At 36.4% G+C, this 12368-nt stretch overlaps 1 protein-coding gene across 6 annotated transcripts in view; it reads right to left on the bottom strand.

Annotated features, from left to right (window-relative positions):
• The window catches only part of USP9X (ubiquitin specific peptidase 9 X-linked), a 149346-nt gene that overhangs the window by 94833 nt on the left and 42145 nt on the right, over positions 1–12368 (bottom strand). For all 6 annotated transcript variants that reach the window (XM_030807577.1, XM_030807576.1, XM_030807582.1 and 3 more), the window contains 4 exons: positions 11041–11186; positions 8679–8758; positions 5403–5515; positions 3268–3486 (listed from right to left, as the gene is read on the bottom strand). In XM_030807577.1, the coding sequence (XP_030663437.1) occupies positions 3268–3486; positions 5403–5515; positions 8679–8758; positions 11041–11186 (558 nt within the window). The remainder of the gene's footprint in view (positions 1–3267; positions 3487–5402; positions 5516–8678; positions 8759–11040; positions 11187–12368) is intronic.

Here is a 12368-nt window from a genome sequence, read left to right on the forward strand (position 1 = left end):
GAAAGAGCTGTAGCTCAAAGTACCATACAGCTAGCACAGACAACAGCTGTGAGGCTAAAAGCCTGTCTGTATGTAAAAACTTAAAATGAATTAAAAGGCTATATAAAGAATCAAATATATGTAGAAATTAATGTACCTAAGAAAACCTTTCACGCCTTGCCACCTTCTAAAATTTAGGCCATGTTTTAGAAGCCACTGGAAAACAAGGGGCAAAAGAGACAATTTCTCTTCTAAGCCTCAAGCAAAAATAATTTCTACAGCTATTTTTTAAAAATATACAGGAAAAAGTAAAGATGCTAAATAAATGGCTGTATGTCCAATGTTTGTTTAAAGAGAAAACATGATAGCTAATGCTAGTTTTTTGTGTTTTGTTTTGAGATGGAGTTTTAATCTCCATCTCAAAACAATGAGTGCAATGGTACGATTATCGGCTCACTGCAACCTCTGCCTCCAGAGTTCAAGCGATTCTCCTGCTTCAGCCTCTCAAGTAGCTGTGATTATAGGCACGCACCACCACACCTGGCTAATTTTTGTATTTTTAGTAGAGATGGGGTTTCACCATGTTGACCAAGCTGGTCTTGAACTCCTGACTTCAGGTGATCCACCCGTCTTGGCCTCCCAAAGTGCTAGGATTACAGGCGTGAGCCACCTTGCCTGGCCTACTGCTAGTTTTTATATGGTTTTTTTTTTTTTTTTTTTTGAGATGGAGTCTTGCTCTGTCGCCCAGGCTGGAGTGCAGTGGCGCAATCTCGGCTCACTGCAAGCTCCGCCTCCCGGGTTCACGCCATTCTCCTGCCTCAGCCTCTCCAAGTAGCTGGGACTACAGGCGCCCGCCACCACGCCCAGCTAATTTTTTGTATTTTTTAGTAGAGACGGGGTTTCACCGTGGTCTCGATCTCCTGACCTCGTGATTTATATGGTTTTAAAAGAATATGAATGAACTAAATTCTCTAATAAACCCATTATCGTATTTCAATAAGTGTTTTCCTACCTTTTTAGTCATGAAAGGCTAATTCAAAACCATTAAAACTCGAGTACTTAATTCACCAGATCCCTTTTGTCATTCAGCAATTATAACAAAGTACATGCTCATTATGTAATATATTTTACTTCTTCAGTAACTATAATGAGACTATTAGATTGATATACTTGATAGTTACGTACAATATTTATAAAACAGCAGGTGTGGACACAGTAAAGAATTAGTCTAAAGCTAATCTTTCTGTATTTCTTTGGCTGCAATGTACGCTTAAACAATTGGGAATATTCAGATAGACTGCTTCAAACTGAGGCTAATAGGCTAGCTTCAGCAGCTGCCAACAACAGCTTTCCTTCTCTGGCTCTAAGTTGTCAAGACTGGCAGAGAAAGATCAGTCGCCCTAAACAGAAAATTCAAAATGACCACATAGCCTACAATTCACCATATGCTTTCCACATAGTTTTCTATTGCTACAAGTTCCTTTTCTCAAAGATAGCATGGTGAATTTCACCTGAGACCTTCTGTCATAACCAATGAAGTTTTTATTATATTTTAAATGTTTGAATAAATGATCTCATTTAAACATCTTCAAACATCTTGGGGGAAGATGGGGATTAGGAAACACTCTGAGACATAGTCCCAACAGCTTTAGCTTTGTCATGGGTCAAAAGTTGAGGCCACAGAAGTTCAATGTCCCAGGAGGGTAGGGGGGGTGTAGAGAGAATTTGAAGTAGAACAGAAGACCTACCAAAAGCTCCAGAGAATGATTAAGTATTAAGGCTCAAAAATATTCCCAATAAAACAGACTTTTAAGCTCTGTAACTCAAATTTCTCAAAGGTAAATGAAACTCATTACAAACAGTATCCAAAAGTGAATCTACAGCTTAGAAAACTTATCTCCATCGACTAAGTCTGATGATCTGAATTTTGCCACTACCACTTTTGGAGAACAGGAGAAAAAAACATATGGAGGCTATTACGTATCTCTTAGATTTTTCATTATATCATAACATCTGCATTCAACTAGGACATGGCTGAAAATGCTGTTAAATATGTCCCCTTTTAATCAGATTTTTAAAAGCTTATAGAAGACCTGTTTAGCTGTATGATAAAATTTCTCTTACTTCAATAGCAAGTAAATGTGTAGGTAACTCCATAGACTATGCTTCTCCTTGATTCGCAACTGTATTTTGGGCTATGTTTTTAAAAATTGTACTCTTTAAGGCTCTGAAAGGCTAACACTCTCACAATCGCTACACTTTGTAAGTTTAATAGCAAGAACTATACTTCAAAGATATAAAACTATCTTCAACCAGAAGTCATCTAAAAATTTTACATTTAGCCATGTTAAATCAAGTTTTGTTCCCTGTGAATCTCTTAAGTTGTGGATTACTGGCACATAGAGCAAAAAAAAAAAAAGTAAAATTTAAAAAGAAATACAGGTATAGATTAAAATTTTCATTTTGAAGATTGCCATTATTTAGATATTAACCTGAACTACTCAAGCAAAAATAAGCCATCTAGTGGCAACTATATGAACTGGGAAATATCAGAAAATCTCAACTTAAGTTTGACATTTTTTTGATAACTTCAGCTTATTAGTAAAATAAACCAAGTTCTGCATAATGTATGACTTAAAATTTTTCTGGCTGGATCGAAAAAAGGGAAATTTGTACAAGACCTATAATATTAAACATGTCTCCCTAAAATCTAAAATTTTAAAATTATATAATATTTATTAAAAGCAGCAGCGTTTAGGGATAAATTTTTTAAAGTGTACAGTCTGTTTACACCAATATAGAAAACTTACATTTATGTACAGAATATATTTAAGTGAGATTTGGAAGATTTACTATATTGATTTCATTAACAATTTCTGTAATTTTATGATGTATTATTAGGTATTTAGAGGATATACTTGATTTTGGAGTCAAAATCTTAGAATGCCTAAAATTATCACGGCCCTACAGAACAACTCACAGAACAACAATTGAGTCCTTGGTCAAAGAAGTAATCTCCTACTCTATTTCAAAGAAAAAATACAGTCCGTTTCCTACTAACCCAAATTATGACTACTTCTAAAGAGGCTGGACAGAAGACAATGGGGATAATTATACATGCAGAAAAAAACAACTAGAATGACAAAGCTACGAAAAAGGCTCCTGGTTGTGTGTATTTTCATTTAAAGTGTTATTTCATTGTCACACTTTAAATATAGATCACTGAAGATTCTATGTCAGAACAAAACAATTGTATTATTTAATTTTGAAAATAACAAACCAACACACCTTTGGTGATCGAGGATCTGGAGAGCGAGCAAAGAGTTCATCTTCAGGCAACTGAACACTTGAGGAAACTGATTCACATGGACGTGTACCATTGTAGATATGGAATTTGCAATGAGGATTTAAGGCCATGGCAAGAAGTTCTAAAAGTGGAAACCAGTCTTGGGACAACTTGGCCACACATAGCTCCACCAGACGATGAGTATTGTTAATAATACACCTCTGTTATACAAGGGGGAAAGGCAATTTATAAGATCAAAACACTGCAATTTCAAACAGAAATATCTTCCAATATTAATCGTATCCTAACAAATAATGATCTCTCCATTTTTCTAATCATTAATATTGGGATCAAACTGATTATCCAAGGACAAATTAGATTTTGTTTACTTCATAATTTATATGGTACTTTCAAAAGCCATTTGCTATGGCTTAAAAAATACAAGAGGCACCATAAGTTATCTATTCCTGCTCTATGTCCACAGATAAAGATGCAAGTTACTATTTTTTCTCTGTAGAATTTGTACACGAGAGGCAGCAAAATTCTAGAATCTAAACAATATGTCAGGCTGAGCGCAGTGGCTCACACCTGTTAATCCCAACACTTTGGGAGGCTGAGGAGAGCGGACCACTTGAGGCCAGGAGTTTGAGAGCAGCCTGGCCAACAGGGTGAAACCCTGTCTCTACTAAAAATACAAAAATTAGCCATGTGTGTTCACATGTGCCTGTAGTCCCAGCTACTCGGGAGGCTGAGGCATGAGAATAGCTTGAACCCAGGAGGCAGAGGCTCCAAGGAAGCCAAGATGGCGCCAATGCACTCCAGCCTGGGCAACAGAGCAAGACTCTGTCTCAAAAAATAATAAAATAAAACAAACAATATGTCAATCATCCAAGATAAATTTGCTAGCTAAATGTCAAATGCAGAAGTCTGATGCCACTTCCAAAGTTTCCATTTCTACACCTATAAAATTACATGTTAAATCAGAAAATGTGGAATTTTTATGCTATGGTCATATTTGGGAAATAGGTTATAGGCCACAAAAATATTATCTGCTTGACAACTTATGACCATTTCCATAGTACACAAAAGAACAGAGGCCGGGCATGGGGGCTCACACCTGTAATCCCGACACTTTGGGAGGCTGAGGCAGGTGGATCACTTGAGGACAGGAGTTCCAGACTAGCCTGGCCAACATGGTGAAACCCCATCTCTCCTAAAAATACAAAAATTAGCCAGGCGTGGTGGCGCACGCCTGTAGTCCCAGCTACTCGGGAGGCTGAGGCAGGAGAATCACTTCAACCTGGGAGGTGGAGGTTGCAGAGAGCTGAGATCACACCACTACACTCCAGCCTCGGAGACAGAGCGAGACTCCGTCTCGGGAAAAAAAAAGAGACATATACTGTTTTCACTTTTTAAGATCTCTGGAATCTGACTCTATCTTATAATCAATGAATAATACATTACTGTTTTCCTAAGGTATTTGCAGAGAGGAATTGTGTTTGCTTCTGCTAGTCACTTGGGGGCACTACCGACCTGAGACCACTTTACATTTTCCATTTAAGGGCTTTTTGTATCACAACTATAATTTGAATTCAGACTACAACTGTTTAAATACTGGCTTGTGGCTTAGATTTTCACTTTTTTTTTTTTTTTTTTTTTAATCCCTCCCTCCACCAAGTGCCAAGGTTGAGATATGCAGGGTTTTTGCTGTCCCTTTCTGCATAGCAAGTTCATTTCTCATTTACCTCTACACTGACCCTTTGGTGTCCCAGACATATATGAAATGCCCCATCTTGGGTGTTTTTCTTCCTTAATAGTCCATAAAACAGTGACGTACCTTACAATTGATAGCATTACATTTTCAATGAAACGTGATGACTTGCCTAAGGTCACAGACACTTGAGATCCCAGAGGAGAGATTAAACCCAAGTTTAACTCTAAATCTCATGTTTATTCTAAATGACCATGCGGCCTTCAAGAGACTTAATTTATGAACATTTTTAAGTTTTTCATTTTTAGACCTTTTAATTCAATTATAACAGAATAAATATAACACAGCCACATACACATATACCTCTCCCCACTCACAGGCATCACTATGTAAATCTGATCCTTTAAAGTCAAATGCAAGACTCACATGAATTTCGAACTTCCAGCCACTCACTGCTTCATCTGTAAGAATTTTAGTGAATGATATTGTTAGCCCATCTCGGAAAAATCGCTGACATGCTTCACTTTTAACATCAAGGCCTAAGAAAAAGGGAGAAAAATTAATGCAAACAAAATACTTATCTGGTTGTTTTTACATTGTCCAATATACAATAAAAGGTAATAAACAACTGGAAACTTCACCGACAGCTAACAAATATTTAATTGCATAAAAGTAGATTAACCGAGTAATATTAACACTAACTGAAAATGTTACAAATTATGGCACTAGCCTTAAACACAAAATGGTAATCAGCAGCACCACGAGAAGAGGCAAATTTAAATAGTATTTTGTTCCCTGAAAATAAGTCTTCGAACTTAAAAACATTTCCCAATTTTTAAAATCTTATTTTGTTCATAAATCATTCATTTAGCATCAATATCCTTATACTATTCTGTGTTTGATCAAATAAAATGAATTATGTCTTGTCTTCCTTATTAGCCTCTCTCAATTATCTCAGTGTCTCTGTTTCTTTATATCTTTGCTTAATTTCACCTCATTTTAGAAAGGCAACAGAGCAATGTGCTTCCAAACAAAGAAAATCTGTAACTTAATGACAAAATAAAAACTATTCAATTTGTATAGAAAGTATTATTTGATTGATAGTACAAAAGAGATGGTAATTTCAACTTTTAAAAATTTGGAACTTGTCGAAAATAACCGTGGTCTCAGAAAAAAAAAAATATGGTGGAGGGAGGAATACACGTCCACTGAATGTCAATGCTATTAAATGAAATACCATTAATCAGTGTTTATCCATCATTTTACAGTCAGGACTTAGAACATGCTTAGCAAAGAAGTCTTCCAAAATTTGCTGATATGCCCAAAATTAAGAAAATCAGTATATTGAAGCGGTATCTGCACTACTATGTTTGATGCAGCACTGTTCACAATAGCCAAGATTTTGAACCAACCTCAGTGTTAACGGATGAATGGATAAAGGAAATGTGGTACATATACACAATGGAGTATTATTTAGTCATCAAAAAAAAAATGAGATCCTGTCATTTCCAACAACATGGATGGAACAAAAGGTCACCATAGTAACTGAAATAAGCCAAGCACAGAAAGACAAACATCACATGTCCTCACTCATTTGCGGGATCTAAAAATCAAACAATTGAACTCACGGACGTAAAGAATAGTGGGATGGTTAATGGGTACAAAAATTAGAATAAGACCTAGTTACTTGATAGCACAAAACAGTGAGTACAGTAAAAAATAATTTAATTGTATATTTTAAAATAACTAAAAGAGTAAAACTGGATTGTTTGAAACACAAAGGATAAATGCTTGAGGTAATGGATACTCTATCTACCCTGATGTGATTATTACACATTGTATGCCTGTATCAAAATATCTCATTACCCCAAAATACATACACCTACTATATACCCATAAAAATTCAACATTTTTTCTTTAAAAAATTTTGATGAATTAGTGAACGTGTAAAAGAACAAAAAATTTTGAGTGGTGAAAACAACTGTCATCTGTCCATGTATTATATTTTTACTTTGGTATATTATTTCTACAAGATCAATGAGGCATAAGGACACGTTCTTTAAACAAAAGAGGGTAATTATTAAAAGATAAATCAAACTTTCCCTTGCCATGGAGTTGAACTTAAAGTACTAAACATGTTAATTTTGACAATAATCAGTTTCAATTGTGATAGTGCCTACTGTTAGTTATAACACATCCATAGCTATCCTATTTCAGAAAATGAAATGTTACTGCTTTTTAATCTGCAATATCTTAAAAAATGAATTGAAAGTTATTACAATAGTAGTCCTCTGTTAGATAATTCAACTGCACCTAAAGTAGACCGAAGTCATTGGGGGAAGAAAAAGATTAATTTCAGCATTAAGCTTTTCCTTCTGGACAACTGAGTAAAAACACCAGATTTCCTTTTGTTGGTTTAACAAAAACTGAGACTTCATCTTCCGATTAAGAGAAAAATCACACCTTTGCTGTGTATTAATAAAAAAAAAAAAAATAGGCTGGGTACAGTAGCTCACGCCTGCAATCCCAGCACTTTGGATGGCCAAGGTGGGAGGATCGCTTGAACCCAGGAGTTCAAGACCAGCCTGGGGAACCAGTCTGTCTCTACAAAAAAGAAAGAAAGAAAGAAAGATTAGCTGGGCCCAGTGGCTCATGCCTATAATCCCAGCACTTTGGGAGGCCAAGGCCGGTGGATCACCTCAGTTCAGGAGTTCGAGGCTAGCCTGGCCAACATGGTGAAACCCCGTCTTTACTAAGAATACAAAAATTAGCCAGGCATGGTGGTGGGTGCCTGTAATCCCAGCTACTCGGGAGGCTGAGGCAGGAGAATCGCTTGAACCCGGGAGGTGGAGGTTGCAGTGAGCCAAGATCGCGCCACTGCACTCCAGCCTGGGCAACAAGAGTGAAAGTCCATCTCAAAAAAAAAAAAAAAAAAAAAAAATTAGTGGGCATGATGGCGCATGCCTGTATCCCACTCAGGAGGCTGAGGTGGGATGATCACTTGAACACAGGAGGTAGAGACTGCAGTGAGCCATGATCACATCACCACACTCCAGCCTGGGTGACAAAGCAAGACCCTATCTTACAAACATGTAAGCGAGACAGTTTATTTTAGAAGTACAATATTAATGAAATGGTAATTTTTACCCGAAGGATTATGAAGATTTTACTAGGTAAAATTTTACTTGGTACAAAGAGCCACACATCCTAATTCACTGTCATTTCAGTAAAGCAGTCAAAGGGCAAGTGTAAATAATTTGTAGACTTACCTAGTACACATTTTGAGGACAGAAATGACTCAAGATAATTACAAGGAGGGCAGGGGGCTGATATGTCTGGAGTCCATCATACCATCCATCATTTATAGAGTACTTAATTGTAAAATGTTCTTTTGTATAGTATATCCCATAACAGATAAGACCCTCAATTAAAAATGTTTAACCTCTGAGTGACAACCTCTTTGCAAATCTGACGAAACAATGAATCCACTCCTTAGAAATACAAATATACATAAATTTAATGTAACTTCAGAGAGTTCACAAACATCCTTTAAGAATGTCCAAAGGATATGAGCCCCTGGCTTGCAAGCTGTAGTATGTGTTTATAATGGAGGAAAACAAATCCACTTCATCCGCTTTTGGGATAAAGTAAAAATACATCTAGTAGCATACATTATAGAAAGCATAAAAACATATAACTTACCTTTTTTACTAAGATCAATAGCAGCTTCTAAAAGCACTTCTAATTCCCCTTTCGGCAAAACTGGAACCACCCATCGAGGCCTAAAAGTTTTATCAAATAAAAACATGCTTAATGGTTGTACACTAAAAGAGGCACTACAAATGAGCTAATTATAATTATCTTGCTATGAAAATATTTAATATTAATATTAAAATAACATTAAAATATTAAGACAAGGTTGGCAGAATATCTGCTTTGTGGGACTAGGCACCATCTGTTGTCTCTACAAATTTTTACAGGTACTGTCAAAAGATACAGCAATAAGAGAGGGAAGAAAACTAAATTATCTTGATAACTTAGGATATAAAACTATTATAACAATCAAATATTAACTAATTAGGTATCATGGATATTTTTGTTAAAATTCATAGGGAAGTGCTCTTTCAGGATTCAGATCAAAGGAGACATTATGACAAACCTCTTCAATGCCCTGCCCCCCCCCGCCACCTTTTTTTTTTTGGTAAGAGACAGGGTCGCCCCAGAGCAGTGGCTCACACCTCTAATCCCAGCACTTTGGGAGGCCGAGGCAGGAGGATCACCTGACATCAGGCATTCGAGACCAGCCTGGCCAACATGGTGAAACACCTCTCTACTAAAAATACAAAAATTAGCCAGGTGTGGTGGCACATGCCTGTAATCTCAGCTACTCGGGAGGCTGAGGCAGGAGAATTGCTTGAACCTGGGAGGCAGAGGTTGCAGTGAGCCAAGATTGTGCCACTGCACTACAGCCTGGGCAACAGAGTGAGACACCGTCTCAAAAGAAAAAAAAAAAGAAAAAGAAAAGAGATCGAGACCATCCTGGCCAACATGGTGAAACCCCATCTCCACTAAAACAAAAATTAGCTGGATGTGGTGGCACACGCCTGTAGTCCTAGCTACTCCAGAGGCTGAGGCAGGAGAATCGCTTGAACCCAGGAGGTGGAGGTTGCAGTGAGCCGCGATCACACCACTGCACTCCAGCCTGGTGACAGAGCGAGACTCCATCTCAAGAAAAAAAAAAATCATTTGTATTTTTCTCCCCCCTGAGAACTTGCTAATAATAATATGCAACTTCAGCCTAAGAAGTATTTTATTACCAATCACCAACCACCAGACAAGTATGGAAAAGCAACAAACAATACAACCTTCTGCTATGGTATCACTGCTATAGAGAATGGTCAGGGACCACCATTAAACATAATTCATTATATACCATTACTATAGGCACCTGCCAGAATCACACAATGTATTCTTGTAAATATATAATTAAAAACAATGGAATTTATTAATAGGAAAAATATTTAAGATAAATGAAAGCAAGTTACAAAATTATATTTAAGAATCCTATTATTTATACAAAAATCAATTCATATATGATAGTAAACACAAAGGTAATCTGGAGAATGTACTGATTGTTAACAGTAATTTTTGGCAGGAATATGTGTATGTAAGGGGGAAATTACAGAGAAATTTACCTACGTAAAATATTTCTGTTAACGCATACTCATTATTTATGTATTTAGATTTCTTTTTTTAATGCAAAGGATTTCTATTTCCCCTCACATTATGCATTTAATAGTGTTGACTTATTTTTAGAAAATGAAATTTAAAAAAAAAAAAAAAACCTCAGTAAAGCAAGTGCCTTTAAGAACATGTGTTTTCATTACTTTCCTTTTGGGGAGTGAGGGGAAAATGTGTCACACCTTCCTAGCACTCACTTGTTGAGCCCACAGTCTGGTAAAGACCACAGTCATATGGGATTCCTTGATGTGCTCTTCCCTAGCCTCTTGAAATCTTTTTCTTCCTCTGCACAAAAGCTTAAAGCTTCACCCTCTTGGAGGTTTCCTCTAAATAATCAAAGTGTGTGGGGTGGGACAGGGTGGCTGTTTGTACTACAAGTGTGAAAAATTATATTCTGAACTGTTCCCTGAGATGAAGACCAAAAAAAGGAAACATCTAGGATGGTTAAATAGCTCAAACTAGCCAAGAGTTCACTAGGATCAGGCTCTGAGGAACTCAATGTCCTCATGACCTGATTTACCTCAGGCCATCCCAAAAATTATGCAAGTCATCCAGCAACCAAGAGACCAATGAGAAAAAAACTTCATAAACTCTCCAAGAGGGAAACTGAACGTACAATTTTACTTCGGAAACAAACCAACTAGGGTCATCATCATTAATGTGAAATTTTTACTAACACTGTCACTCCCTTTCATTTATTAAATCTATTAAGAATCCTGGGTTATAAAGCACTTGGCAGTGACAAAGCTATGAAGACTATTAAGGAGGCAGTGGGGTTACTTTCCTGTCTGCTCTCTTTCTTGTGTGTTACACACCAACTCACCTGTTGATCATGTCATCCAACTTGGCCAAGTCAGTATGTGGAAATGCAGGTTCCTCATCTTCAAGCTGTGGTGGGGCATCACCTTGACCTTGCTCATCTGGGGGAGTTGCCGGGGAATTTTCATTGGAAGAATCAGGCGATGAAGTCTTAATTAAAAATTAAACATTCCACATTTAAGTTTCTATAACATATGTAAAATAGTAATCCAAACACCAACATAGACAAGCATTGCAGATTTAAAAATTTTGTAAATAGCCCTACATATCCATGGGTTCTGCATCTGCAAAGTCAACCAACAACCTTGGATCGAAAAAATTGCCTACGTGCTGAATATGTACAAACTTTTTGCTTGTCATTATTCCCCAAACAATACAGCATAATAATGATTTATATAGCATCTACACTGTATTAGGCATCATAAGTAATCTAGAGATGATGTGAAGTATATACAGAAAGATGTGCATGAGTTATATTCAAATACTAAACTATTTTATATCAGGGACTTGAGCATACACCAATTTTGCTATCCAAGTGGTAAGAGGTCCTGGAACCAATCCTCTATGAATACTAAGGGGCAACTGTATAGTAAATTTTTACAAAAGATAAAATAATCGAAAGTTTATGTTTCAGGCCATCTCTGTACTACTGTGCTTTAAAATAATTTCATCTAATCCTCAACAACCTAATGAAGTATGCTACTGCAATTTAATAGATGAAAAATACACAGACAATAAGTAGCCCAAGATCACACAGCTCAAATTCTATACTCAGGATTTGTATCAAAGTCTAAATAGTTTGTGTTCTTAATCATAATGTGTACTGCCTCTCTGCTTACATTTCCCATTATATGAGCCATGACAGAAATTATTCTACAAATATGATACATCACATTTTATACATTATAATTTATAACTTTTTATTTGAAGGGAGAAAATGTAATTATTCCATAATTTTCCTACACCCAAACCATTATCCAAACAACAATTATTTAGAAGTTCATGATTATGGTTCTTAAATAAGTAACATTACTTTCAACTAATGTGGCTATTTTTCACTTCTTTCATTCCTCATTTTTAGCATGTCTTTCTCTTCCCCCTGCTTCACCAGTGCATATTTTCACAACTAAGTGAATGAACTTTCACGACCTTTACTCTTAATCCAGAAAGCAGGTGGTATTTTCTCTTTCAAAATGAAACTAACCTAAATTTTAAACTGATTTTTATTCACGTGTTCTGAATTTTCTATTCACTGTAGGCTGATGGCCATTTAAGAGAAATGGGCCCCTCGCCTTACCATTCAAGCACCTATTGAACAGTTGTAAAACAAAG

This window comes from Nomascus leucogenys, chromosome X (assembly GCF_006542625.1).
Source record: "Nomascus leucogenys isolate Asia chromosome X, Asia_NLE_v1, whole genome shotgun sequence".
Classification (NCBI taxonomy): Eukaryota; Metazoa; Chordata; class Mammalia; order Primates; family Hylobatidae; genus Nomascus; species Nomascus leucogenys.